This window comes from Triticum urartu, chromosome 2A (assembly GCF_056163025.1).
Source record: "Triticum urartu cultivar PI428250 chromosome 2A, HENAU_Tu73, whole genome shotgun sequence".
Classification (NCBI taxonomy): Eukaryota; Viridiplantae; Streptophyta; class Magnoliopsida; order Poales; family Poaceae; genus Triticum; species Triticum urartu.
Genome location: NC_141874.1, coordinates 63,948,328 through 63,976,105, shown reverse-complemented (window position 1 = coordinate 63,976,105; position 27,778 = coordinate 63,948,328). Strand labels below are relative to the sequence as shown.

At 46.8% G+C, this 27,778-nt stretch overlaps 1 protein-coding gene across 1 annotated transcript; it reads right to left on the bottom strand.

The window, feature by feature from the left end:
• Positions 1-10,950: 10,950 nt before the first annotated feature.
• On the bottom strand, positions 10,951-12,291 carry LOC147983777 (uncharacterized). Its single transcript, XM_087539592.1, has 4 exons — positions 12,126-12,291; positions 11,881-12,048; positions 11,784-11,819; positions 10,951-11,666 (listed from the first exon to the last, which is right to left on the bottom strand). The coding sequence occupies exons 1-4, from the start codon at positions 12,288-12,290 to the stop codon at positions 11,421-11,423; spliced, it is 615 nt and encodes a 204-aa protein (XP_087395718.1). The 5' UTR covers position 12,291; the 3' UTR covers positions 10,951-11,420.
• Positions 12,292-27,778: the final 15,487 nt, after the last annotated feature.

The following is a 27,778-nucleotide window of genomic DNA, read 5'->3' as shown; positions in this document are numbered from 1 at the left end:
AAGCTCTCCAGACGATCCCTTTATCCTGGCCATTTTCGGTCTGGGGGCTCGACATCCTCGGCCCCTTCCCCCGAGCTGTCGGGGGCTTTGAGTACTTGTACGTCGCAGTCGACAAGTTCACAAAGTGGCCGGAAGTGGAACCAGTGAGGAAGGTGACCGCACAGTCAGCCGTCAAGTTCTTCAGGTCGATTGTTTGCCGCTTCGGGATCCCTAACCGGATAATCACCAACAACGGCACACAATTTACGAGCCACACCTTCATGCAGTACATCCAAGATCTCGGCTCCAAAGTCTGCTTCGCTTCTGTTGCTCACCCAAGGAGCAACGGTCAAGCGGAGAGGGCAAATGCTGAGGTGCTGCGCGGGCTCAAGACCAGAACTTTCGACAGGCTGCGCAAGTGCGGAAGAAACTGGATCGAGGAGCTACCGGTGGTTCTTTGGTCGATCAGAACGACGCCAAATCGAGCCACTGGACAGACACCCTTTGCTCTAGTCTATGGAGCAGAGGCAGTTACCCCCAAGGAACTCGTATACGGGTCACCTCGAGTGCTCGCTTATGACGAGCTTGAGCAAGAGCGGCTGCGGCAAGATGACGCGCTGCTCCTTGAGGAAGATCGTCTCCAGGCTGCCGTGCGAGCTGCTCGCTACCAGCAAGCTCTGCGCCGCTACCATAGCCGCAGAGTCAGTGCCAGGAGTTTCGAGGAAGGCGACCTTGTTCTTCGGCGCGTTCAGTCGGCCAAGAATTCCAACAAGTTGACGCCGAAGTGGGAAGGCCCTTACCGGGTGAAACGAGTCACAAGGCCTGGCGCTGTCCGCCTTGAGACCGAAGATGGCATTCCAGTGAGCAACTCCTGGAACATCGAGCATCTTCGTAAGTTTTACCCGTAAGGCGCGGTTGTCGGACCCCGTCCGGCAACCACCTTTCTGTACGAGTCTTGCCGCTGTTGCATGTGATCCTCTGTACAGAGCCAGGCGCAGACCCTGAGCACCAGTAAATGAAGCGCTGCATACCCCGGGGGCTATAGCATGCATGCTAGGTTGAGTCTGAGTCTCGTCCTTGGTTAGGGTCGATAGTCCCTAACAGCGGCTAACCCCTAGCTTAGAGGTCGAGTGTCCGTCCCTTTGCTTTTCCTTCATTCGCAGGGCTTGCACGTCCTGGCCAGACCACCTGGAGACGAAAAGGAGAAGAAGAGCGCGCCGGCACCTGGGCCCCGGCAAGAACGCCGGGGGCTGCGGATGCCAAGATGTCACCCTCAGCAAGCCAGAGTTGCCGGGGGCTGCGATATCAGATAAGTCTTTCATCCCTCTTCATGCATCCTCCTATGGACTGGGGAATGTGAAACCGCGTTTCTTCCCAAAAACTGCCGTGCTCCCCCGACTCTAGGCCCTGGAGCGCGTTCCCGGGGCCAAGTTTGGTCGTAGCCGCGGCAGCGAAGGGATGAAACGAGGAGGCCGCACCCACCTCGTTCCCGCCTCCGTCAAAGGCGCGAGAAAGGTCGAGCGACGTGGGAAGGCGGCAGGGCCTGTTGCCGGGAACGTCTGTCTGAGAGTCACCAAGGTTCAACCCGCGAGGCAAATAACCTGGCAAACTTCCCCTTTTCATTAAAAAACATCCCATACAGGTACAGTCCATAGAGGATGAAAAACATGAAAGAGAGGATTACAAGTTTTAGATACAGCTAAGGCCCGAAGGCTTACAATTAAAAAGATAAGGTGCCCGTAATCCTTTTCCTGTCCCTCTCTTCAGGAGGTAGAACAAGCAGGCGAAAAGGGGAAAGGGGCGCCAAGGCGAGCTACAGGTGCCAGAAGACACCAAGAGAACATCCCGGGGGCCGGACGGTAATGGCGACGCCGGGAGAAGGGTGCGAAGGAGGGGCGGCAGGACGTCAGCACGCTGTCGAGGGCACCACGCCCTCGTACTCCGACCTGACGGCCTTGTCGCCAGCCCTCTTCCCCTTCCGCGACCTCCCTACGCCAGCCGCCCAAGGAGACGCCCCCGGGGAGTTCAAGAAGCCGGCGCCGCGGATGATAGGCTCGCCGGTGCCGCACGAGACGGCGCCCGACACCTAGTCGGAGTCGCCGTCCTGCCGCCCGCCACCCTCACCATCACTGCCACTCTCCTCCTCATCACTCTCGCTCGAGGAGGAGCCTTCGCTATCGGAGGAGCTGTCCACGCAGCACTTCGCCCGGGTGCTGAAGCACCCAAAGACCTTGACGGAGAGGAGATCGCCCTCCACCAGCTTAAAATGGAGGGTGAGTCCCCCCGTCAAGCTGTGGATGCGGGCGAACGTCTTCCACCCTCGATCGAGATACATCACACTAGGGGCTGGGAACACCATGCGAACTCGCGTGCCGCTGATCCCACAGCCCCTCATGTGTAATCTCAGAGTTTCGGGCGGGTCCGACTCCATCGCGCTCGCGAACGGAGCTGGAAGTCGGAGGCGACGACGAGGCGCCCGACGCAGCTTGACGAAGAACTCGCAAGGGTTGTCCCCTATATGGACCGCCGCGGGGGGAGGAGCCGCCGGCGGGGGCGAAGCTGGCGCGTCGCCCCGTCCGCCTCTTCCCCGAGCGCCTTGACCTCGTCCACGACCTCGCCCCCTCCCTCTTCCCCTCTTGGCTGGCTCTGCCACCACGAGCGAGGAAAAGGGGAGGGTGCGCTGTCTGGCGGCGACCCTCGCCGCCACCGATGAAGGCCCAGGATTCCCTTTCTCCATGGCGAATGAGAGAAAGGGGAGCAGAAGCTGAAGAAAGGAGGAGACGAGAGAGTGCAGGCTTCGGTGCTCCCTTCCCGCTCCTAATAAAGGAGCGAAGTGGGAGCCCAGCCGCCCCGCTCAGCGAATCAAGGCACAGGAAGAGCAGGGAGGCGGGCCGACCCACCCCCTCTGCTCGCAACGGCCCAGGTTCCCGCTCCCGCCGTCCGCGATCCCAAGTGCATGGGAGCCGCGTGGCGGAAATGCAGAACTGAGGCGACGGATGGGGCGGCCTCGCCCTACCCCGTGATCTCGGGGAGTGGGCGCTTCGGAAACCGCGCACCGGCCCCGTCCAGTAAATGCGCCACGCCCCCACGCCTACCTCCGTTTGGAGAAGAGGGCGTGGGCCATTCCCCTTCATCATGGCTGGACGCATGCTCGCGGGGCTCAGCCCCACGCGCGCGCGCCACTCGCGTTACCCACGACGCTGCGTTTGACGCGCGCCGTTCCGAGCGTGCGTGATAGAAGCGGAGAGATATTCGGCGTGAACTAGGCCGCGCGTGCCCGTGCACTGTTTTGGGCCTGGCCCAACAGCGCTCGGCACCGTGTCTAGCCCAGGCCCGGGGGCTCCTGTCGGTGTACTAAAGTAGGGGTACCCTTAGTACCCCAAACTTGTGCACGGGCAGTCGCAGCGTCCCGCGGCAAGGCCTGCCAGGTCACCACCAAGAACCTCCGTGGTCCCTTTGAAGACCATTCAAGAACAAAGTACTCAAGACAAGACCCCGGCAAGAGGAGCTTGCCGGGAAGAAGGCAAGGCCCCGGCAAGAGGAGCTTGCCGGGAAGGCCATCAGAAGCGTCCCAAGGCCCCGGCAAGAGGCGCTTGCCGGGAAGGCCATCCAAGGCATTCCAAGGAACTTGCCGCGGCGCGCTACGCGCCCCGGCAAGGCCCGGTGAGCAACAAGCTCCCGGGAGCGACGAGTCGGCGGCCGCGGCAAGGCGCTTGCCGCGGCAAGCCCCCACTCCACGCCCGTGCTCCAGCACATCCACCCACGTGTCGCTCCGGGGCCCCTCCCGAGCGCACGTGGCAGGAGGCTGTGCAGCTAGGGGCGTGCGGTGGCACGCACGCGCTGACAAGACAACCATCGTGGCAAGACGGTGGCGTCCCTAGCGGTCCCTCTCGGTGCTGTCTAGGCGACACAGACGGGCATTTAATGCCCTTGTCCCCTGCCGTCAGGGTTAGGTATGATAGCACTGTAGCAGCTAGCTGTGCCTACTACAGCACCTAGCTGTGCCTATCCACGGCACCTTTTCCACTTTTGCCATCCGTTGCCCTATGTCGGTAACCCCTTGAGCATATAAAAGGAGGCCCGGGGCAACGTAGATGGGGGTCGGCCATCTCGAGAGCTCTCGCGAGGTTCAGCAATTCCACACACTCACGCTCGGTCTCGCTCCCGAGCTAGAAATCAATACCAATCCACAAAGCAGGAGTAGGGTTTTACGCATCCGTGCGGCCCGAACCTGGGTAAACCGCCCGCGTGCTTCGCCTCGATCTGCTCTTTGCGCAACCTCCGCCCCCCGCCGAACCAAAAGGGACCCGGACCGCCGGTCCCATAGGTGCCCGTGGATCAGAAACCCCGGCAATGATCTTCATAGTAGAGAGTCTCTCATGTTACCACTTTCATATACTAGTGGGAATTTTACATTATAGAACTTGGCTTGTATATTCCAATGATGGGCTTCCTCAAATTTCCCTAGGTCTTCATGAGCAAGCAAGTTGGATGCACACCCACTTAGTTTCTTTTGTTGAGCTTTCATACATTTATAGCTCTAGTGCATCCATTGCATGGCAATCCCTACTCACTCACATTGATATCTATTGATGGGCATCTCCATAGCCCGTTGATACGCCTAGTTGATGTGAGACTATCTTCCCCTCCTTTTTCTCTTCTCCACAACCACCATTCTATTCCACCTATAGTGCTATATCCATGGCTCACGCTCATGTATTGCGTGAAGATTGAAAAAGTTTTGAAAAAGTTAGAGTATGAAACAATTGCTTGGCTTATCATCGGGGTTGTGCATGATTTAAATACTTTGTGTGATGAAGATGGAGCATAGCCAGACTATATGATTTTTTAGGGATAACTTTCTTTGGCCATGTCATTTTGAGAAGACATAATTGCTTTGTTAGTATGTTTGAAGTATTTTTTTTATGTCAATATAAACTTTTGTATTGAATCTTTCTAATCTGAATATTCATACCACAATTAAGAAGATTTGCATCGAAATTATGCCAAGTAGCACTCTGCATCAAAAATTCTCTTTTTGTCATTTACCTACTCGAGGACGAGCAGGAATTAAGCTTGGGGATGCCTGATACGTCTCCAATGTATCTATAATTTTTGATTGCTCCATGCTATATTATCTACTGTTTTGGACTATATTGGGCTTTGTTTTCCACTTTTATATAATTTTTGGGACTAACCTATTAACCGGAGGCCCAGCCCAGAATTGTTGTTTTTTTCCTATTTCAGTGTTTCGGATAAACGGAATATCAAACGGAGTCCAAACGGAATAAAATCTTCGGGAACGTGATTTTCTCACCGAACGTGATCCAGGAGACTTGGACCCTGCTCCAAGGAACAAAAAAGGCGGTCACGAGGGTGGGGGGCGCACCCCTCCCCCTAGGGTGCGCCCCCTGCCTCGTGGGCCCCTTGTTGCTCCTCCAGCGTACTTCTTCCTCCTATATATACACACGTACCCCCAAACGATCAGAACAGGAGCCAAAAACCTAATTCCACCGTTGCAACTTTATGTATCCATGAGATCCCATCTTGGGGTCTGTTCCGGAGCTCCGCCGAAAGAGCGCCGTCATCACGGAGGGCTTCTACATCATCATAGCCTCTCCGATGAAGTGTGAGTAGTTTACCTCAGACCTTCGGGTCCATAGTTAGTAGCTAGATGGCTTCTTCTCTCTCTTTGAATCTCAATACAAAGTTCTCCCCCTCTCTTGTGGAGATCTATTCGATGTAATCTTCTTTTTGCGGTGCGTTTGTTGAGACCGATGAATTGTGGGTTTATGATCAAGTCTATCTATGAATAATATTTGAATCTTCTCTGAATTCTTTTATGTATGATTGGTTATCTTTGCAAGTCTCTTCAAATTATCCGTTTGGTTTGGCCAACTAGATTGGTAGTTCTTGCCATGGGAGAAGTGCTTAGCTTTGGGTTCGATCTTGCGGTGTCCTTACCCAATGACAGAAGGGGTAGCAAGGCACGTATTGCATCGTTGCCATCGAGGATAACAAGATGGGGTTTATTTCATATTGCATGAATTTATCTCTCTGCATCATGTCATCTTGCTTAAGGCATTACTCTGTTTTTAACTTAATAATCTAGATGCATGCTGGATAGCGGTCGATGAGTGGAGTAATAGTTGGCGCCCACCGTGGGGCCAGCGCACGGTGGATTTGAGTTCTTGAAGGGCACCTTCGAAGGGCTCAAGGGATACGCAGTTGGCCAGATGACCAAGAGTCATCGCGGCAGGATCTACATCAACGACAAAGGCTGGGGCCCCGACGCCGGCTCAATTGAGTACGAGTACCGGGTCCCCTTTGGCGAAATTCACGTCTTCATCGGCCGGATTGGTGAGCCGGGCCCTGAGCCGGACAGCTGCACCGACCTTGTCGAGACGGCTCAGCATGCGAAACCCGCCCGAGCTCAACCCGTCGTGAAGCGTGCCTTTGTGGGTTGCATCCATGGAGGTGAACTTTCTGAAGGATCTGAAGGTGATGGTGAGCCGGCCATCCTCTCTAATGGTGATTCGTCCGCCGGCTCAACAGATTCGTTGTATCAAGTTCAAGATGGTGTGCTTGGGGGCTGTTCCGATGGCAGCACTATTCCGGACCCCTCAGAGTCGCCAAACTGGGCAGGAGTCTTCATGGCTGGTACTCAACCCGGCCAAAATTCTACGGCCTCAGCGGCGATAACGTCCGGGTTAGGAGCAGCCGGGGCAGGAGGCCCTGTGCGCTCACCGGCTCAGGTGCTGATGGATCTCATGGATAAACTTACGGCCTTGTTAACTGCTACAATCGTCCCTGCGAACCAATCTGAGCATGAGGCAGAGGTGGCACAGGTTCGCGGTGAGATCGCCCGGGCCAAGGAAACCTTAGCAGCTGAAGATACTAGATTAGCCACAGAGCGGGCGGCTTTGGACGTACGGGCGCAGCAACTTCAGGCAGAGGCCTTTCAGCTCACGTTGATCTTGAACGCATCTAATGAGGTAATGAGGAGGAGACATCAGAAAACTCTGTCCCGTTTACCTTAGATTTATGATCCTCGGAATCTCTTTGCTACACCCGGGGCCGGCCCAAGTAACCCACCAGGTGCAAATCAGTTTATGACATCCGGAGCGGGAGGCCCAGTCCAGCCCCATTATGTACCAATACCACAGGGTCACTTCTCCAACCCCATGGAGAACTTAATCGCAGCATCAGCATGTTTGGCAGCTCTCCCAGTAGATGGTGATGATCCGACAGCGATGGAAACCCGGAGGATCAAGGAACTTGTCCAAACAGCCCTGGCTCAGCAAGAGACCTACTCCTACAGCCGGGACAGGATTCACTCAACTCCTCCGCCCTGGTTAGCTCCGCCTCGTCGAAACCGGAGCCCGAGTTACAGTAGACACATGGAGTCAGAGGCCTTGTCAAGTAGCGCTCAGCGCCGGAACCAGCTCAGCGGGTATAACCCGGTTCAGGATCGGATACGTCAGGAGGACGAGCGGGCGGCTCAGCTAGCGGCTCAGCTAGCAGCCCAACAGGACTCACCGGCTTACCCGACGACTTCCGTTGAGGCGGGTGTTGCTACTAGAACCGGAGGAGTTCCTTGTCTGATGCAGAAGACCTGGTCAGTAAATGTGACGGATGTCAGAAATTCTCACGACGAGCCCATGTGCCGGCTCAAGAATTGAGGATGATTCTAATTACTTGGCCGTTTGCAGTCTGGGGGCATGATATGGTCGGGCCTTTCAAAAGGTCTAAGGATAAAAAGACGCACCTCTTGGTGGCGGTTGACAAGTTCACAAAGTGGGTGGAGGCGGAGCCAGTCAGTAGGTGTGATGCAGCCACGGCGGTCCAGTTTATGAAAAAGGTGATTTTTCGCTTTGGTTTTCCACACAGCATCATAACTGATAATGGCACTAACCTCTCCAAAGGAGCTATGGAAGAGTTATGTCAATGAGAGTATATCCGGCTTGACGTTTCAGCTGTGTCTCACCCTCAATCCAATGGTCAAGCAGAACGAGCTAATCAAGAAATCTTGAGGGGTATCAAGCCCCGGCTCTTGGTCCCCTTGCAGCGGACGCCGGGTTGTTGGGTGGAGGAGTTACCTTCTGTACTTTGGAGCATCAATACTACACCTAACAGATCTACGGGTTACACACCTTTCTTTATGTTGTATGGAGCAGAGGCGGTCCTGCCAAGTGACATCCGTCATGACTCACCCCATGTGGCGGCTTATGTTGAGGAAGACAACGAAAAAGCTCGGCAAGACGCACTTGACCTGTTGGATGAAGAGCGAGACTTTGCAATAGCCCGCTCGGCGATTTACCAGCAAGACCTGTGCTGCTACCACAACCGCCGGGTTAGGTCCAGAACCTTTCAGGAAGGCGACTTAGTGCTCCGACTCATCCAGGATCAATCTTACATGCATAAGCTATCCCCTCCTTGGGAAGGACCCTTTGTGGTCAGCAAGAATCTGAACAACGGATCATACTACCTTATCGACGTTCGGGAGCACAAAGACTCACGTAAGTCGGAGGAGGAGACCCGTCGGCCGTGGAATATCGCTCATCTTCGGCCTTATTATACTTGAGCCATCGGCTCTAATGTGTATATATTTATACTATGTAAAGCAATAAAGCAGGACATCTGTCCTTTTTCCACTCCCAAAAAAGGTTTATGTGTTTTCTTTGTCAGGAGGTGGAGATAACTAAGGAGAAGCGGATCATATCTGAATCCGGATTTCCTTTGGTCCGGCTTATGATCATATCTGAATCTAGTCGTGATCACTTGGGGGCTTCCTATTCAAACATAGGTCGTATTCGAACCAAAGAGAACATAGCTGTCGATACCCACTTGATCGGCATACTGCCAAACCCACTTGGGGGCTTCTTGATCATATTTGAATCATAGCTTAACCCCTTTGGGTCTGACATGGATCGTATTCGAATCAGCGTCATTAAACAACTCTTATGGTCACTTGGGGGCTTCCTGTTCAAACATAGGTCGTATTCGAACCAAAGAGAACATAGCTGTCGATACCCACTTGATCGGCATCGCCACAGCCACTGCGGGCTAACAGATCGTACCGAATCTTAGCTCAACCCCTTTCGAACGGTTCACTGATCGTATTCGAATCGGAAACCCTTTTGTTCATCATATTTTACATGTATCAACATTGGATATCTTGCGACCATCTTGAAAATACAATGGAGTACATTGCAATCCTCCAGGATAAAAATTGGTTACATCAGGTTGTTAAGTACCAGGTGAACTTTTATGTGCCAATTTTCAGAAGTTAAACTTACCCTCAGGGGTTGGCTTATATAAGCCGGAAAAGCAGCCGTAAGCATCACAGGGCAGTGCAAGACATTTCTGCAAAGGACATAACAAATTCATATAAACTACAAAGTGCATAGTGACGGCGGCTTATGCAAGTATTAAGGGCCATAAGCATGCGCAAAAGCATAGCAAAACTCAAAGTATTTTCTACTATGTTACAAGACTCCCCGAGTCTAAATGATGCGGCATTGTTTTTCTACAATGACATAAGCAGGTGGCGCCTGGCAATCTACTCTTGGTGTTGACTTGAAGCCTCCGGGTTATCCTTCTCCGCCTCTCCGCCGGCTGCTCTGTCCTGGAAGGATGATGAGGCCCAATCAATGCCACTTAAGGCCTCAAACTCAGCTTCATCATCTATTAAACCGGTTGGGTCGACTTCAGGGGCAAAGGTGTGCTTACGGATTGGAGGGATCAAGCTGACATCGTCATAATGCGGCATGGGGATTCTCCGATTCTCCTTGTCATAACCCAGCTGATACTTGGTGAGGTCAGTGTCGTTTCCAATTTGAGTGGCCACATGGCGTATATCCCTCACGCAGGTGGTGAAATCATTTTCATCAAATGGAGTGTCATCCTCCTTTAAACTTGGATACCCAAGAGCGATGTCGGCCGGGTCTAACTCTGGTAACCAGGCTTTGGCCCGACTCAAAGCGGCTATTGCTCCGGCTCTTGCTTGGGCCCGTCTCAACTCTTGAATCTGCTGAGGAAGTACAGCAAGCCGTTGTAACACATCTTGCAAGAGGTGGGGTACATCATTTGATAAGGCTACAATGGCCAAGGCACGTTGTGACCCGATGTACAGTTGCTCTACTAGAGTATACACCGCCTTCAATTTGATCAGCATATTCTGCTTGAGGTTTGTGCTCCTGGGGCCTGTATTGGTAAGTATAAGGTAAACCTCAGGTAACAATTGAAGGAATGTTTACAATATTTAATGCTTGCTTAAGATAACTTACCAAAGATCGCTGAGACCATCCGAGATATCTGGCGTTGTAAGACAGTCAGTTCGGCTGTTGCATTTGCCAGCGACGCCTCTGCTATCTCGGCCCGGGTCACCAGTCCGGCCTTTTCGTCAGTCCAAATTTTCTTCTCCGACTCAAAATTTTTCTTCAGCTTCTCTTGTTCAGAGACGCTGAATTCAAATTTGGAGTTAGTCTTTTGAATTTCAATCTCCTGGGCTGCCAGGCGGTTCTTCAGGTCAGCAATCTCCGATTCAAATTGACTTATGGTGGCCTGCATTGCACCGGATAGTAGTCAAGATTACAGTAAATAATATTAAGTCCCAAGCACTTTGCAAGCAAAGATACTTGACACTTGGGGGCTAATGTATACCGAAGCTTTCTAAATTATTAAGCCGGTCCTGGATATTAAGTCCCAAATACTTTGCAAGCAAAGATACTTGGCACTTGGGGGCTAATGTGTATCGCAAGTTAAAGGTATTGTGTTACATCCGGTTTAAATACTTTTCTTCAAGCCGGGCAAGCAGCTCTAACAATTTTTCTAAGTCTACAGCATATTTATTCATAAGCAATAGACTTGGGGGCTGGTATAGTAAGTATGATTGAAAGTAAGGAAGCATAAGTCATACCTCAGATTTTTGCTGTATTTGCTTCACCATGTCAATTTCCAGGTCACGGCTGTTTTGCACCTGGTTGATATAGCCCGAGACGATCTCTCCAATACTCAAATGAGTATAGTCGGTGATATCCATCTTGGCCTTACGGCGTTCTAGCAACTCCTCTTTAGCCGAGCATTTGGCAAGGACGGTGGGCCTGGCCGGCTCAACGAATTGAGCCTTGAGAAATTCCACTTCTGGGTCAGCCGTTTTGACTGGGCTAGGTGCCTCCGGGTTAACAGAACCATCAAGAATATCTTCAGCGGGCGGGTCAGAAGTTGGTGCTGCAATGTCTTGAGCCGGCTTAGGCGGCGGTTGATGTGTGGAAGAGTCGGGAGCAGCTATACCCTGTTCCGGTTCAGTCACCACAGGGGTTTGGGCCGGTTTATCCTTCTTGGTTTTCTTCCTGGGCTTAACCTACACGCTATGGGCAAAGCAGAGAAATAAGTAAAGAAACATGAAGAAAGAAAAACATAAGGTGAATAAATTGATATTACCCAGGGGCAGTCTTAAAAGCCGGCATGTTTGATTGCATGGACTCGCCGGATGAAGGAGAGGTATCCTGGTAATTGGAGTCAGAGGAATTGAGAGGTTGACGGATTAGACCCACCAAAGGTAAAAAAGGGTATAAGTTGGAGATAACCTCAGTTCGACGCTTCCGGGTTGTGTCAGGCAAGCCGGAGGATAGCTCTGCATCCTTGCTGGTCCGGGTCTGCCTCCGGTTTTCAAATTGTTGTTGCTTCAAAAGAAAGTCAGGACCTTGGTAAGCCAAAGGGTGTGAAAATCTTACTTTCCGGGTTACTCTTCGAATTTTCTGACGCGGCCGAAGCTCGGAGTCGGAGGAGATTATAGTTACCTCTTCCTCGACGGGTTGGCTGTTGCCCGTGTCTTCCTGAAAGAAGGTTAATATCAGTAAGGTAGTGATAAAGGAGAAAGGGAAATTAAAAAGTTACCTCTTCCTCATTATCATCAGAATCATCAAGCTGAAACAGCTCAGAAGCGCTTGGCTTCCTTTTCCTTGAAGTGGTGGGCTTGGCGGTTTTCCTTTCGGCTCTCTTGGCCGCCCTGGCTTTGTTAGCCGCCTCATGATCATATTGGATTTTCCAGAAGTTATCATTTGCCTGTAAAAGGTTATAAAGGGTTATGCGTAGGAATACAGTATAACATGATAAAAATAACCCGACGGCTGGAAACTTACTGCAGGGGCCGGGTTCTTCTTGCAAAAAGGTAGTAAGCCAAAAGCGTTACTATTCACTGTGCCCTCTTTCAACAAAGACTGAGTTGTAGCTTCCACTACGTCATCTGGTAAGTCGTCAGGACTATGACGCTGAGGGTCATCTTTCTCTCCTGAATAATTACACATTAAGCCGGGGCGGCGACTTAACGGAATTATTCTCCAAGCAACCCAGACTCAGACCAGGTCAATGCCATCTAAGCCGTTCCCTAAAAGAGCTTTAATCTTCTTGATCTTGGGGGTGAGTGGCAGACGTTTAATAGCAGTCAACTTATCCGGCAGTGGGTGAGTAGGTTCAAGGCGCAATGCACGGAAGCCGGGCAGCGGGTTTTCACCAGCCGGAGAAGTATCTTGGCAGTAGAACCATGTCTGGTTCCAGTCCTTTGGATGACTCGGCAATTCAGCATAAGGGAACAAGTAGTCTCTCCGCCTTTGAATCGATATGCCACCAAGCTCCAGACTGGGCCCGTGGCCCGCTCATTTTGCCGGTTCAAATAGAACAATTCCCTAAACAAAAGTAGGTTGGGTTCTTCTCCAAGGTAGACCTCACAGAAAACTTGGAAGTTGCAGATATTTGACATGGAATTGGGCCCGATGTCTTGAGGTCGTAAGTCAAAGAAGTGCAAAACGTCTCTAAAGAATTTTGCACCGGGAGGAGCAAATCCCCGGCTCATGTGATCGGTAAAAATGATCACCTCCCCTTCCTTGGGTTGAGGTTTCTCTTCAGACGGGTCAGGAGCACGATAAGACATGACATCCTTCTTGGGCAGATGGCCAGACTTTACAAACTCGGACAGTTTGCTCTCTGTAACAATGGATGGGATCCAGTTGCAGGTAACCGGAGGTTTAACAGCTTTGGGTGCCATTCGGTAAATTGAAGCCTACAACAAGATAAAGGAAATTTTCCGGTTTATTATAACCCGGAGAATAAACATTATTGGGTTATTTAAGATGGCGGCTTAAGAAGGGGCCTAATGACATACAGGTAACTATGTGATAATGTTTAATAGCTACAGGTATTAAAGATGATTAAGGTTTTCTTAAGTCGCCAGAGGCAAGCGGTGCTGACAGCCGGTATTATCTTAAACCGGTTACACGGACTACTATGGCTGAAACAGAGTCAACAGACATAGTTTTTGGCTAAGTGTGGAGCAAATAGGTTTGACAAATTGCAATTATTATTTTGGATCAAACGATGCTCTGGAAAGGAAAAATTTCTAGACCTAAAACAGTATAGGGAAGTTCATATACTCAAGGAGGGCTTCCAAAACAAGGAAATGAGATCTGTTTTCATATAGAATAAGCACACAACATCCTCCGCAGCAGTTCTATGTGGTTTTTACGATCTGAACAAGGTATTAGAGGTAAGAACTAATGGAGGTTGCGTCGGGCGATGATGAACGTCGACGAACTCAAGACAGTACTAATGCAGATCTGAGAAAGGGGGGAAAGAGAACTCACCGATGTGGAAGAACTACGGAGGGTTGCCGTTGTTCTCTGGTCAAAAAACAGGGTGATGCAGCGGCCTGAGTCGGTGAAGACGAGGTTTCCGACGGTGGCGGCGGCGGAGCTCGAGCGGCAGAAGAGGGAGTGCGAGGAAGAAGACGACCGGAGGAAATGAAAAAGACCTAGGTCGCGCCTATTTATAAGGAGGACCGACTGAGATGGCGCGAGAAACGAGGAGACCAAGACATCATTATCCAGCGGCCCCGACGCCTCGATTTTCGGGAGGGTCAGTAAAGGCAAAGATCCTTTGAAGATATGATGAATTAAAATATAAGTTTTATTGAAGATGACGTCACGATGATTTAACCCAGAGCCAGAGGATGACATCATGGCGGGTTACAATTTTCACGCAAGACAGAAGACTAAAGGCTAGTTCGTAAGGTTTTCAAAGATTGACATGAACCGGTTCAAATCAATCTAGGGCCTAATGTTGGGGATATGACTATTTGTGTAAGCCATCCAGGAGAGGCCGGGTTACGCAAATAGAGGTTCATCAGAAGCCCAAGACCAAGGCATGAAGATGGCAGTTCACTAAAAGACTTAAAGGCCCACAGGCGACTCTAAGGCCCGTAAACATAAAACGTCATGATGATATAACTTGTACTAAAAGGTAGAAGTAACTAGTCGCCGAGCCGGACCCTGTTTATGAGCCGGCCGGGACTCTGTAGGCCGCAGGGCGTCAACCCGTGTATATAAGGGGACGACCCGCCAATGGCTTAGGGCGAAAAAACAAGTGATCGAGAGCCAGGCATAGCGTATCTCGCTCCCTGGTCATCGAAACCTCAAGCAATTCCAACCCAACTAGACGTAGGCCTTCCTTCACCGTAAGGGGCTGAACTAGTATAAACCTCGCGTGTCCTTGTCCCGATTAACCCCTTTAAGCTTCCTAGTTGCGATGGCTCCATGACTAAGTCCTTGCAAAAGGACATCTGCCGTGACAATTCCACGCCATGATGCCTATATACATGATCATGCCTAGATATTCTCATAACTATGCTCAATTCTGTCAATTGCTCAACAGTAATTTGTTCACCCACCGTAGAATACTTATGCTCTTGAGAGAAGCCACTAGTGAAACCTATGGCCCCGGGGTCTATTCTCATCATATCAATCTCCATCACTTTAATCTTGCTTTGCTTTTCACTTTGCTTTTACTTTTTACTTTGCATCTTTATACCAAAAATACCAAAAATATTATATCTATCAGATCTCACTCTCGTAAGTGACCGTGAAGGGATTGACAACCCCTAATCGCGTTGGTTGCGAGTAGCTATCGTTTTGTACAGGTAGGAGAGACTTGAGCATGGCCTCCTACTGGATTGATACCTTGGTTCTCAAAAACTGAGGGAAATACTTACGCTACTCTGCTGCATCATCCCTTCCTCTTCGGGGAAAACCAACACAAGCTCAAGATGTAGTACACCATGTTCAAGTAGAGGGTACAGCGGGTTGCAGGAGAGTGGACCGTTGTAGATAGAGGGGGGAAGGTGATGGAGATGTTGGTGAAGGTGGCGGAGGTGTTGGTGAAGATCGCGGTGATGATGATGATGGCCACGGCGGCGTTCCGGCGCCACCGGAGGAGAGGGGGAGAGGGGCCCCCTTCTTCCTCTTCTTCCTTGACCTCCTCCCTATATGGGAGAAGGGTTTCCCCTCTGGTCCTTGGCCTCCATGGCATGGGAGGGGCTAGAGCCCCTCCGAGATTGGATCTATCTCTCTGTTTCTCTCTGGTTCTGCGTTTTGTCCTGGCTCTGTTTCACCGTTTCGTATATATATGGAGATTCGTAACTCCGATTGGCCTGAAACCTTCGCCGTGATTTTTTTTTCTAAATATTAGCTTTCTTGCGGCAAAAGAAGAGCGTCAACCGCCTTACGGTGGGCTCACGAGGGTAGGGGCGCGCCCTAGGGGGGGCCTGCCTCGTGACCACCTCGGGCACTGGTTCACATTGATTTTCCTTCCGAATTTTCCATATTTTCGAAAAATAAGCTCCGTCCGTTTTTATCCCGTTTGGACTCCGTTTGATATGGATATTCTGTGAAACCAAAAACATGCAACAGACAGGAACTGGCACAGGGCACTGGATCAATATGTTAGTCCCAAAAATAATCTAAAAAGTTGCCAAAAAGTATATGAAAGTTGAATAATATTGGCATGGAACAATAAAAAATTATAGATACGAGGGAGACGTATCAGCATCCCCAAGCTTAATTCCTGCTCGTCCTCGAGTAGGTAAATGATAAAAAAAGATAATTTTTGATGTGGAATGCTACCTAGCATAATCTTGATCATATGTCTAATCATGGCATGAATATTAAGACATGAGTGATTCAAAGCAATAGTCTATCATTTGACATAAAAACAATAATACTTCAAGCCTACTAATAAAGCAATCATGTCTTTTCAAAATAACATGGCCCAAGAAAGCTATCCCTACAAAATCATATAGTCTGGCTATGCTCCATCTTCACCACACAAAATATTCACATCATGCACAACCCCGATGACAAGCCAAGCAATTGTTTCATACTTTTGACGTTCTCAAACCTTTTCAACTTTCACGCAATACATGAGCGTGAGCCATGGACATAGCACTATAGGTGGAATAGAATGGTGGTTGTGGAGAAGACAAAAAGGAGAAGATAGTCTCACATCAACTAGGCGTATCAATGGGCTATGGAGATGCCCATCAATAGATATCAATGTGAGTGAGTAGGGATTTCCATGCAACGGATGCACTAGAGCTATAAGTGTATGAAAGCTCAAACTGAAAACTAAGTGGGTGTGCATCCAACTTGTTTGCTCATGAAGACCTCGGGCATTTGAGGAAGCCCATCATCGGAATATACAAGCCAAGTTCTATAATGAAAATTCCCACTAGTATATGAAAGTGAAAGCATAGGATACTCTCTCTATAAAGAACATGGTGCTACTCTGAAGCACAAGTGTGGTAAAAGGATAGTAACATTGCCCCTTCTCTCTTTTTCTCTCAATTTTTTATTTTCTCTTTTTTTGTGGGCTTCTTTGGCCTCTTTTTTTATTTGGGCTTCTTTGGCCTCTTTTATTTTTTGTAAAGTCCGAAGTCTCATCTCGACTTATGGGGGAATCATAGTCTCCATCATCCTTTCCTCACTGGGGCAATGCTCTAGTAATGATGATCATCACACTTTTATTTACTTACAACTCAATATTACAACTCGATACTAGAACAAAGATATGACTCTATATGAATGCCTCCGGCGGTGTACCGGGATGTGCAATGATCTAGCGTAGCAATGACATCAAAAAACGGACAAGCCATGAAAACATCATGCTAGCTATCTTACGATCATGCAAAGCAATATGACAATGAATGCTCAAGTCATGTATATGATGATGATGGAAGTTGCATGGAAATATATCTCGGAATGGCTATGGAAATGCCATGATAGGTAGGTATGGTGGCTGTTTTGAGGAAGGTATATGGTGGGTTTATGGTACCGGCGAAAGTTGCGGTACTAGAGAGGCTAGCAATGGTGGAAGGGTGAGAGTGCGTATAATCCATAGACTCAACATTAGTCATAAAGAACTCAAATACTTATTGCAAAAATCTATTAGTCATCGAAACAAAGTACTACGCGCATGCTCCTAGGGGGATAGATTGGTAGGAAAAGACCATCGCTCGTCCCCGACCGCCACTCATAAGGAAGACAATCAATAAATAAATCATGCTCCGACTTCGTTACATAACGGTTCACCATACGTGCATGCTACGGGAATCACAAACCTCAACACAAGTATTTCTACAATCCACAACTACCCACTAGCATGACTCTAATATCACCATCTTTATATCGCAAAACTATTGCAAGGAATCAAACATATCATATTCAGTGATCTACAAGTTTTATGTAGGGTTTTATGACTAACCATGTGAATGACCAATTCCTGTCATCTCTCTAAATAGATATAAGTGAAGCAAGAGAGTTTGATTCTTTCTACAAAAGATATGCACACGCTCTAACAAATATAAGTGAAGAAAAAGAGCATTCTACAAATGGCGGTTGTCTATGTAAAGAGAAACAGGCAATCCAAACTTCAAATGATATAAGTGAAGCACATGAACATTCTATAAAGCCATACTCAAAAGATATAAGTGAAGTACAATGAGCATTCTATAAATAAACCAAGGACTATCTCATACCAGCACGGTGCAAAAAAGAAACATGAAAACTAAAGCAAAGATGCTCCAAGATTGCACATATCGCATGAACGAAACGAATCCGAAAACATACCGATACTTGTTGAAGAAAGAGGGGATGCCTCCCCAGCATCCCCAAGATTAAACGCTTGAGTCTCCTTGAATATTTACTTGGGGTGCCTCGGGAATCCCCAAGCTTGAGCTCTTGCCTCTCTTCCTTCTTCTCACATCGATACCTTCTCGATCATCGAACACTTCATCCACACAAAACTTCAATAGAAAACTCGATAAGATCCGTTAGTATAATAAAGCAAATCACCACTATAAGTACTGTTGCAAACCAATTCATATTTTGTTTTTGCATTGTGTCTACTGTAGTATAACTTTTTCATGGCTTAATCCACTGATATAAATTGATAGTTTCATCAAAACAAGCAAACTATGCATTAAAAACAGAATCTGTCTAAAACAGAACAGTCTGTAATAGTTTGAACATTCACCATACTTATGATACTTGAAATAATTCTACAAAAATTAGTAAAAATAAAAACTTTGTATATTAAGACAGTGCAAAAAGAATCAGAACCATTTGACGTTCCAGCTAAAAATGTAAAATCGCGCACTACAGCCAAAGTTTCTGTCCTGCACCGTACAAACCATCAAGCAAATGTAAACATCCTAAAGGCAAACCTTGGCACATCATTTTTATAATACAATGGAATTGTACAAGGGGATAATTATTTTTGTTGAAAAGTTTCTGTAATCAAGATTCACAAAGTTGCCGTGAGCATGAACAAAGTTCAAGGCTAGCTCCCACTTCAACAATGCTTGTCTCTGTCACTTTCACTTTCCTTTTTGAAAAAGTTTTGGGTTCCCCTCTTTATTTTTCTTGTTTTTAAACTATATAAAAGCACTCAACAGAAATAAATGACTCTCTAAAACTTCCGGGTTGTCTCCCTGGCAGCGCTTTCTTTAAAGCCATTAAGCTAGGCATATAGTGCTCAAGTAGTGAATCCACCCGGATCCCAAGGTATATCAAAGCCAATTTTAATTAGCAATGATTTGTAATTTAGTAATGAGCACAAAGCAACATATATCATGTAACGACGAAGTCTAACTCTCTTCATACGCATCGGCATGTCATAAAAGAACAATTCATGCACACATAGTAAAGGCCAATGCATAGTATAAATGGTTTCTTGCAATTTTGTCATATTGGAAACATAGAGAGGTGGAGATGTAGTTCCTCTCTCATAATAATTGCAAGTAGGAGCAGCAAGCACATGCATACTATATTCATCAAAATCATCATGTGCAACGATAAAAGGCATCCCATCAATATAATCCTTAATAAGTGCAAACTTCTCCGATATAGTATAATCGGGAGAATTCAAAAAGATAATAGGACTATCATGCATGGTTGCAATAGCAACAATTTCATGTTTAACATAAGGAACTATAGCAAGTTCATCTCCATAAGCATAATTCATATTGGCATCTTGGCCATAGGCATAGCAAGCATCATCAAAAAGGGGCATTTCAAAAGAATCATAGGGATCATAACAGTCATCATAGCAATCATCCTTCGGTAAGCACGAAGGGGAATTAAACAATGTATGAGTTGAAGAGTTACTCTCATTAGAAGGTGGGCACGGGTGATCAATCCGCTCTTCCTCCTTTTGTTCTTCGCTCTCCTCCTCATCTTTTTCATCCAATGAGCTCACAGTGTCATCAACTTCTTCTTCCATAGATTCCTGCAAAATATTAGTCTCTTCTTGGACAGCGGAGTATTCCTCAATATATTGTTTAACATAGGTATTAGAAGCATAATTATCATAGCAATATTTAAGTATAGCAAAATTTTCAGATTTGTGAAAAGTAGCATCATACTTTTCAATCAAAGAAGCAATTTCATAAGCACCCTCAAAAGCAACAAATTCTTCAATTTGTTGAACATCATAGTAACTATAAACACCTTTAGCATAAGAAGATAAGATTCCATTATCAATAAACTCACATTGGTAGGGAAGGTGTTTCTTAGGGTTTTGAGAACAGCAAATAAATCATATAATTCACATAAATTCCAAGCATAGCATTGCAAACGTTGAATTTGACTCCATAATAATTTCTCTTTTTCAGATATACGGTGTCGCACATAACAAGCATGCTCATCTAAAGATTTGCCCTCAACTAAGCTAGTTGGGGTTTCAGCACGAGCACATATGGATCGAAGATGATCCAAGTAATAGGCTTCAGCAGTGTGATAGATTTTGAGTGGTTCTTCAACCATTGGTTTAGTAGGTACAACTAATTTTTTTGGTATTTTATGTTTCCTACCCATAACTAAAGATAGAAAACAACTAAGAACAGCAAATAAAAATTACTTAGTGATAAAGCAAACAAGCACACACGAGAATATTCACCCCACGCTATTGCTCCCCGGCAACGGCGCCAGAAAAAGGTCTTGATAACCCACAAGTATAGGGGATCGCAACAGTTTTCGATAAGTAAGAGTGTTGAACCCAACGAGGAGCTAAAGGTAGAACAAATATTCCCTCAAGTTCTATCGACCACCGATACAACTCTACGCACGCTTGACGTTCGCTTTACCTAGAACAAGTATGAAACTAGAAGTACTTTGTAGGTGTTGTTGGATAGGTTTGCAAGATAATAAAGACTATGTAAATAAAAAGTAGGGGCTGTTTAGATAAAGAAACAATAAAGTAAATATAGCGAGTGTGGAAAAGTGGTGGTAGGAGTTGCGGAATTGCCCCTAAGCAATTGACTACTTTACTAGACCGATAGCAAGTATTATGTGGGAGAGGCCACTGCTAGCATGTCATCCCTGACTTGGAATTCTATGCACTTATGATTGGAACTATTAGCAAGCATCTGCAACTACTAATGTTCATTAAGGTAAAACCCAACCATAGCATTAAGATATATTGGTCCCCCTTCAATCCTGTATGCATCAATTTCTATGCTAGGTTGAAGCTTCTGTCACTCTTGCCCTCCAATACATAGTCCTATCAACATACAACTAACCCTATGGTGTGATCCACGCGCACACTCATATGATGGGCACCAAAGGATAGCAACATAACCACAAGCAAATTAAATCAATCATAGCAATTCATCAACCACCGATAGGACAACGAAAATCTACTCAAACATCATAGGATGGCAACACATCATTGGATAATAATATGAAGCATAAAGCACCATGTTCAAGTAGAGGGTACAGCGGGTTGCGGGAAAATGGACCACTGTAGATAGAGGGGGGAAGGTGATGGAGATGTTGGTGAAGATGGCGGAGGTGTTGGTGAAGATAGCGGTGATGTTGATGATGGCCACGGCGGCGTTCCGGCGCCACCGGAGGAGAGGGGGAGAGGGGCCCCCTTCTTCCTCTTCTTCCTTGACCTCCTCCCTAGATGGGAGAAGGGTTTCCCCTCTGGTCCTTGGCCTCCATGGCATGGGAGGGGCGAGAGCCCCTCCGAGATTGGATCTATCTCTCTGTGTCTCTCTGGTTCTGCGTTTTGTCCTGGCTCTGTTTCACCGTTTCGTATATATATGGAGATCCGTAACTCCGATTGGCCTGAAACCTTCGCCGTGATTTTTTTTCCGAATATTAGCTTTCTTGCGGCAAAAGAAGAGCGGCAACCACCTTACGGTGGGCTCACGAGGGTAGGGGCGCGCCCTAGGGGGGGCGCCCTCCTGCCTCGTGACCACCTCGGGCACCGGTTCGCGTTGATTTTCCTTCTGAATTTTCCATATTTTCCAAAAATAAGCTCCGTCCGTTTTTATCCCGTTTGGACTCCGTTTGATATGGATATTCTGCAAAACCAAAAACATGCAACAGACAGGAACTGACACCGGGCACTAGATCAATATGTTAGTCCCAAAAATAATATAAAAATTTGCCAAAAAGTATATGAAAGTTGAATAATATTGGCATGGAACGATCAAAAATTATAGATACGACGGAGACGTATCACTACCCACTTGGCATTTCGGGGAGCTGTGATGTAAAACCACTCCCGCTGCCACAATCCGGACACCTCTGGGAAGGAACCCTCTGGCCACGGAGCGTCAGCGATTTTGCTTATTAAAGCACCTCCGCACGCTGCGTGCTGCCCCTCGATCATCTTCGGCTTCACATCGAAGGTCTTGAGCCACAGGCCGAAGTGAGGGGTAATGCGGAGGAAGGCCTCACATATGACAATAAATGACGAGATGTGAAGGAGGGAATCCGGGGCCAGATCGTGAAAATCCAGCCCGTAATAGAACATGAGACCCCTAACAAAGGGATCCAGAGCGACGCCTAGTCCTCGGAGGAAGTGGGAGATGAACACAACGCTTTCGTTGGGTTTGGGAGTAAGGACGACCTGCCCTCGAGCGGGCAGCCTATGCGAAATTTCGGCGGTCAGATATCTGGCCTCTTTCAACTTCTTGATGTCCTCCTTTGTGATGGAGGAAGGCATCCACCGACCTTGAAGGTTGGATCCGGACATAGTTGAAGGTCCGAAGCACCTGACCTGAGCTTTGGGTGTTAGAACTCGAGGCAGGGGAAGGATTCGATTGAGCGCGGGAGGGAAAAAATAAAAAGCCTTGTCCCCTTTATAAAGAGGTTGAATATCAGGCGTCCTCCTCGTGGCCGTTTGAGACTTACCTAAGATCTAGGAGTCATACCAACAGGCACGGTTGGGTTACCATGTTTGTATTGATTAGAATCCCGTGATAAAGGGAACACGATCTCTGCTTTGTAAAGACATGTCAAGGAAACCGCGTCGCGTTATGTGCGGAGCTGGTTAAGAAAAACGGTTCGATTAATGACTGGGTCGTGGCGTGATGTCATGATGTCAAAACATGTCAGCTGATTAGATTTGTGGAAATATTATTCTCTCTACGGTGGTATGTGGAACTTATTTTGCAGGGTCGGACACTATCCTTGAATTCAAACTCTTCCATGGTGTATTCGGAGGAGGAACCTGCCTTGCAATGCCGAAGACAACACTGCGCGCCGGATTCATCGTCATTGAAGCTTGGTTCAGGGGCTACTGAGGGAGTCCTGGATTAGGGGGTCTCCGGACAGCCGGACTATGTCCTTTGGCCGGACTGTTGGGCTATGAAGATACGAGATTGAAGACTTCGTCCCGTGTCCGGATGGGACTCTACTTGGCGTGGGAGGCAAGCTAGGCAATACGGATATGTACATCTCCTCCTTTGTAACCGACCTTGTGTAACCTTAGCCCCCTTCGGTGTCTATATAAACCGGAGGGTTTTAGTCCGTAGGACAACATACAATCATACCATAGGCTAGATTCTAGGGTTTAGCCTCTCTGATCTCGTGGTAGATCAACTCTTGTAATACTCATATCATCAAGAACAATCAAGCAGGACGTAGGGTTTTACCTCCATCAAGAGGGCCCGAACCTGGGTAAACATCGTGTCCCCTGCCTCATGTTACCATCCGCCTTAGACGCACAGTTCGGGACCCCCTACCCGAGATCCGCCGGTTTTGACACCGACACCAGTGATGTTGTGTGGCTTCATCCCTGAGGATGAATGGCTAGTACTGGCAAAGCTGAGCTATTTCTTCCGTGTTATTTGTGCGAAAGAACTATCGCCTGGCCTCCTAGAAGAAATGTAACAGTTGGCGTCGGAGTTGATCTGGAAGTTAGAGATGATCTTTCCGCCAAGCTTCTTTAATCCAATGCAACACTTGATTTTGCATCTCCCGACCGAGGCATGATTGGGGGGCCCATGCAAAATCGTTGGTGCTACTCAACTGAGAGGATGCAGAAGTCGCTTCGAACAAAATGTAAAAATAAATGTAGAATAGAAGCATCGATGGCCGAGGCATTCATCATTGAGGAGGCGGCAAACTTCGTGACAGCACACTACGAAGCCAAAAATCATCATTTGCATAATCCGAAGCCTCGGTACAATGCTGATGACCCTAAAAAGGGTCAATCCAACTTCAGCCTATTGAAAGGGAATCTCGCACCAGCCAGTGGTTGGAAACCAGTATTGTTGGATGTTGAATGGCAGACCATTTCGTTGTATCTCTTCAACAACCTAACAGAAGTGCGGCCGTACATCGAGTAAGATCTCGGTACATTGTTTCGCAACTTCTGATTTCTTTGAATTGCTCTTATTCCTGGATATTTGATGCAGTCGATACGTCGGCATATTCTCGTATGGAGCGGTGATCCAAAAGGATTCCGTCGAAGAGTATGAGCTTCTGGCAAAGCAAGGAGCCGAATATCCTGGTTTCATCTCTTGGTTCAAAAAAACGGTAATTTCCATTAGACCCTTTCATTTCTTTGGCTAATTTGCGACTAATGCAACAATACTTTCATATTAAACTTGTAGGCTAAATATTATGGATGCCGAATTGAGACAAGTAGCTGATGGTTTTGACTGTATGGTCCGTTCATTTGACAAATACGACATCAACGGGTATCGCTTTCGTACCTATGGCAAAGAGCTATCTATGGCCGACCGAAAGTCTACAAATTGTTGTGTCTCTGCTATCGGCGAAGGAGGTATCGAGTATTATGGAAGAGTTGAAGCAATTTATGAACTTCAATTCTATGGTGAAAACCCACCGAACATCGTAGTCTTCAGATGTTATTGGTTCCAGCCGAGGGAGACTAGAAGGACTCATGAACATACAAGGCTAGTCGAAATCAAACAAAGCACCCATTTGGATGTTCCCGATGTCTACATTACGGCTCAACAGGCAACCCAAGTTTTCTATCTACCGTGGGCCTGTCAAAGTGATCCAAATCTCAGTGGTTGGGATGTCGTTTATGAGGTGCCTCCACGTGTTAGACCACCTCCCCCCAATGAAGAGGATTATGAACCTCACATTAGCCAAGACACATATGACGAAGGAGAATTCTTCCAAGAAACACGTCTTTCCAAAAAACATTTCAAGAACTGCTCTACTCCACCCCAGAACATTGAAGTAGACAACGATAGTGAATCCAACTTCACCCCTGAGCCGGAACAAGAAGAGCCGGAAGAAGAAGAAGAAGTTACTGCTGCAGATGACCTGTCAATGCTTGAACGATTACGTAAAGGTGGCCTTCCACATGATGATGCATTTATTAATGATGATGATGAGCACGTCATTATCGATAGTGATGATGATGATGGATGTATTAATGATGATGATGAGCATGTCATTACCGATAGTGATTATTAGGTATTCAAATTTTTATGTTGTACTTGATTTATATAGTTATTTGTATGATTGTATGATTTATATAGTTGGTATGTATAATTTTCTTACTTTTGTATGATTGTTTCTTATACATAGTGCCATGGTCTTGATGTCCGTCCCCGTTGGCCCTCGCCCGCTTTATGATTTGGATGTGGTAAATTCTATTTCATAACTATTTATTGCATTTCGCATTTATGACAATTATGGCCATCAAGTTGACATAGAGATATTTTAATCTAGGAGGTATGTGAACCGGAATTTGAAACCGACCCTCTTGTCAAGAAGTTAAATTTAGTTTAAAAATAAAATGAGTATTTGAAAGAAAAAAATAAAAGAATTGAAGAAGAGAAGATGACATTGGAGTTGTATGTTGTCGATGTCATCGATGATCACAAGATGAAGATGAATACAATGCGCTTGAATATGGATGCAATGCGCCTAAAGCTTAAGAAGAGTAGAAAATATGTCATTGATAATGAGGCTTGGTATCATTATGCCGTTGGATCAATTGTTACCTTAGTTGCGATCTTCCTCACATTTGTTGTGATGAGGGTAAGTTTTCTCTAGTGTTTTGCTTTACAAATGGATACTTAGCTTATTTTCCTCCTAAATGGCATAATTACCTAAGTTAGATAAAAAATGAGCTATACTTAGCTTATTCAGTTCATTATGACATACTTAGCATACTTAGGTCAAAAATGTCATGATAATCTTTGTTACCTCCAAAATGATATAGACTTAGCTTATTTTCCTCGAAAATGACATAATAACCTTACTAAGCTCCAAAATAACCTATTTACCTAGCTTAGCTCTAAAATGACCTACACTTAGCATTTTTACCTAGCTTAGCAATAAAATGGCATTTTTACCTACCTTAGTTAGAATAAGAAGAAGATAAAGGAGAGGAGAGGATAAAAAGAAAGAGAAGAAAAAAAATCTTCTTCTTCTTCTTCTTCTTCTTCTTCTTCTTCTTCTTCTTTTTCTAACTTTCATCTTTCCCAATTTGCAGATTGGCTTTACATGAGGAAGCTTGGATTCATGGAGTGTACTATTCTTCTGATGCTTCCTTGTTGTTTATGAAAACTTGTTTGGATATGTATGTCTATATGGATATGTTGTTGGAAACTTGTTTCTGGTTATGTATATATGGATATGTTGGACTTTGTTGAACTATGTTGTTGGATTTGATGAAATATGTTGTTGGACATGCTGTTGGATATGTATGCATGTACATCTGTGTTTGAAACCATGTCTAATTAATTGGATTTAAATAAAAATAGGGGATATATAGCCTCTTTGCCGTCTACTAGCAGACGGCAAAGAGGACACGTGGCAGTCATCTGTGCAAACTGGGAACACTGGCTGCCTATTTGGTCATTTTGTCGTCTACTGGCAGACGGCAAAGTGACCAGCTAGGATTCAAACCTCTTTGCCATCGGCTGGCAGACGGCATAGCTGGACACATGGCAGCTTCTCGGTGCTGGCCGAGCTGAGCTCTTTGTTTTTCGTCAGCGGACGGCAAAGAGCGTCGTTAACCCCCTAACGGCTCTCACGCCACCGCACTATCGTCCGTTGTCTTTGCCGTCTGCTGGCCTCGGATGGCGGACGGCACAATCCTTTGCCACCTGTTTCCGGGAAGCGGTCGGCAAAGAAGGCCTTTATTGGCACGTGTTCAGCCGGACAGTTCGACGTCCACTGGCAGACGGCAAAGGTGTTTGCCGTCCGAGATCTATGCCTTTGCCGTCTGCCATGGCAGACGGCAAAGAAGCTGATTCCAGTACTGCACAAATGAGAAAACTTTCAAAGGAACCTTGACCACCTAGGATTCTTCACAAACTTCTCAAAGAGATCATGAAGTTAACACCACCAAATCATGTAGGAGATGTTGGCCTCCAAGAGTAATAAACTCGTAGGATGTCACTTGAAGAAATTGATGCATGGAGCTCAAACCAATGCAACTATGCAAAGCCCTTAAATAGCCCACCCTAAAAAAACTAGTCATCGGCTCAAACGACACTTCTGTGGACAACCTGTGTCCCGGATGAAACACCATGCCAACGGCCTACCCAGAGACAGCCCACATCAATAATGTAAAACATGCATAACTTTGTCATGCGAACTCCGATTTCGATGATCATGGGCTCTTATTCAAACTATGGACAATCCTAAGGTTATCACATAGAGAACCACCAAATCTAAACAATAAATAATGATGTAAAACATGCAAAGGTTTGAGCTCTTTACATACAACTTGATCAAGTTAATCGCCTGAAAGCTCATTTTGGTTGTACAGTTATCAAACCTATAATCTGGTCTCCCACCAAGCACCATGAGATAGGTAAAACTAAGAAACCTAGCTAAGTTATACCTTTGCCCTGTGCTTTCTACTTGAGCTTGTTGACAACGTTAATGCTTGCCTTAAGTTGAAATCCTTTTCTTTACCACGATCAGTTAAGATTCTTGAATTGCTTCCCCATATTGAAATGAGGGAAGCCTTCACTTAAGCACATATTCACATGTACATTATCACGATGTGGACTGCAAGCTTCAAAGAATATAACCTCCAGATGCTCATCTTGCACTTGCACTTCTCGATGACCATCACCACTTGATGTCGTCCTCACATAGACTAATTGAAATGTTTGCTCTGACACAAGCCCATGATAAACACATAACTCATATCGTCATAAAAAACACACAGTATG

What these genes read in the sequence shown, in the direction of transcription:
- LOC147983777 (XM_087539592.1), bottom strand. Translation starts at nt 12,290, where the DNA reads ATGTGTAATTATTCAGGAGAGAAAGATGACCCTCAGCGTCATAGTCCT. An exon ending in CTGATGATAATGAGGAAGAG is followed by an intron (nt 11,820 to 11,880) that starts GTAACTTTTTAA and finishes ACCTTCTTTCAG; the next exon opens with GAAGACACGGGCAACAGCCA. An exon ending in GCCAACCCGTCGAGGAAGAG is followed by an intron (nt 11,667 to 11,783) that starts GTAACTATAATC and finishes TTTCTTTTGAAG; the next exon opens with CAACAACAATTTGAAAACCG.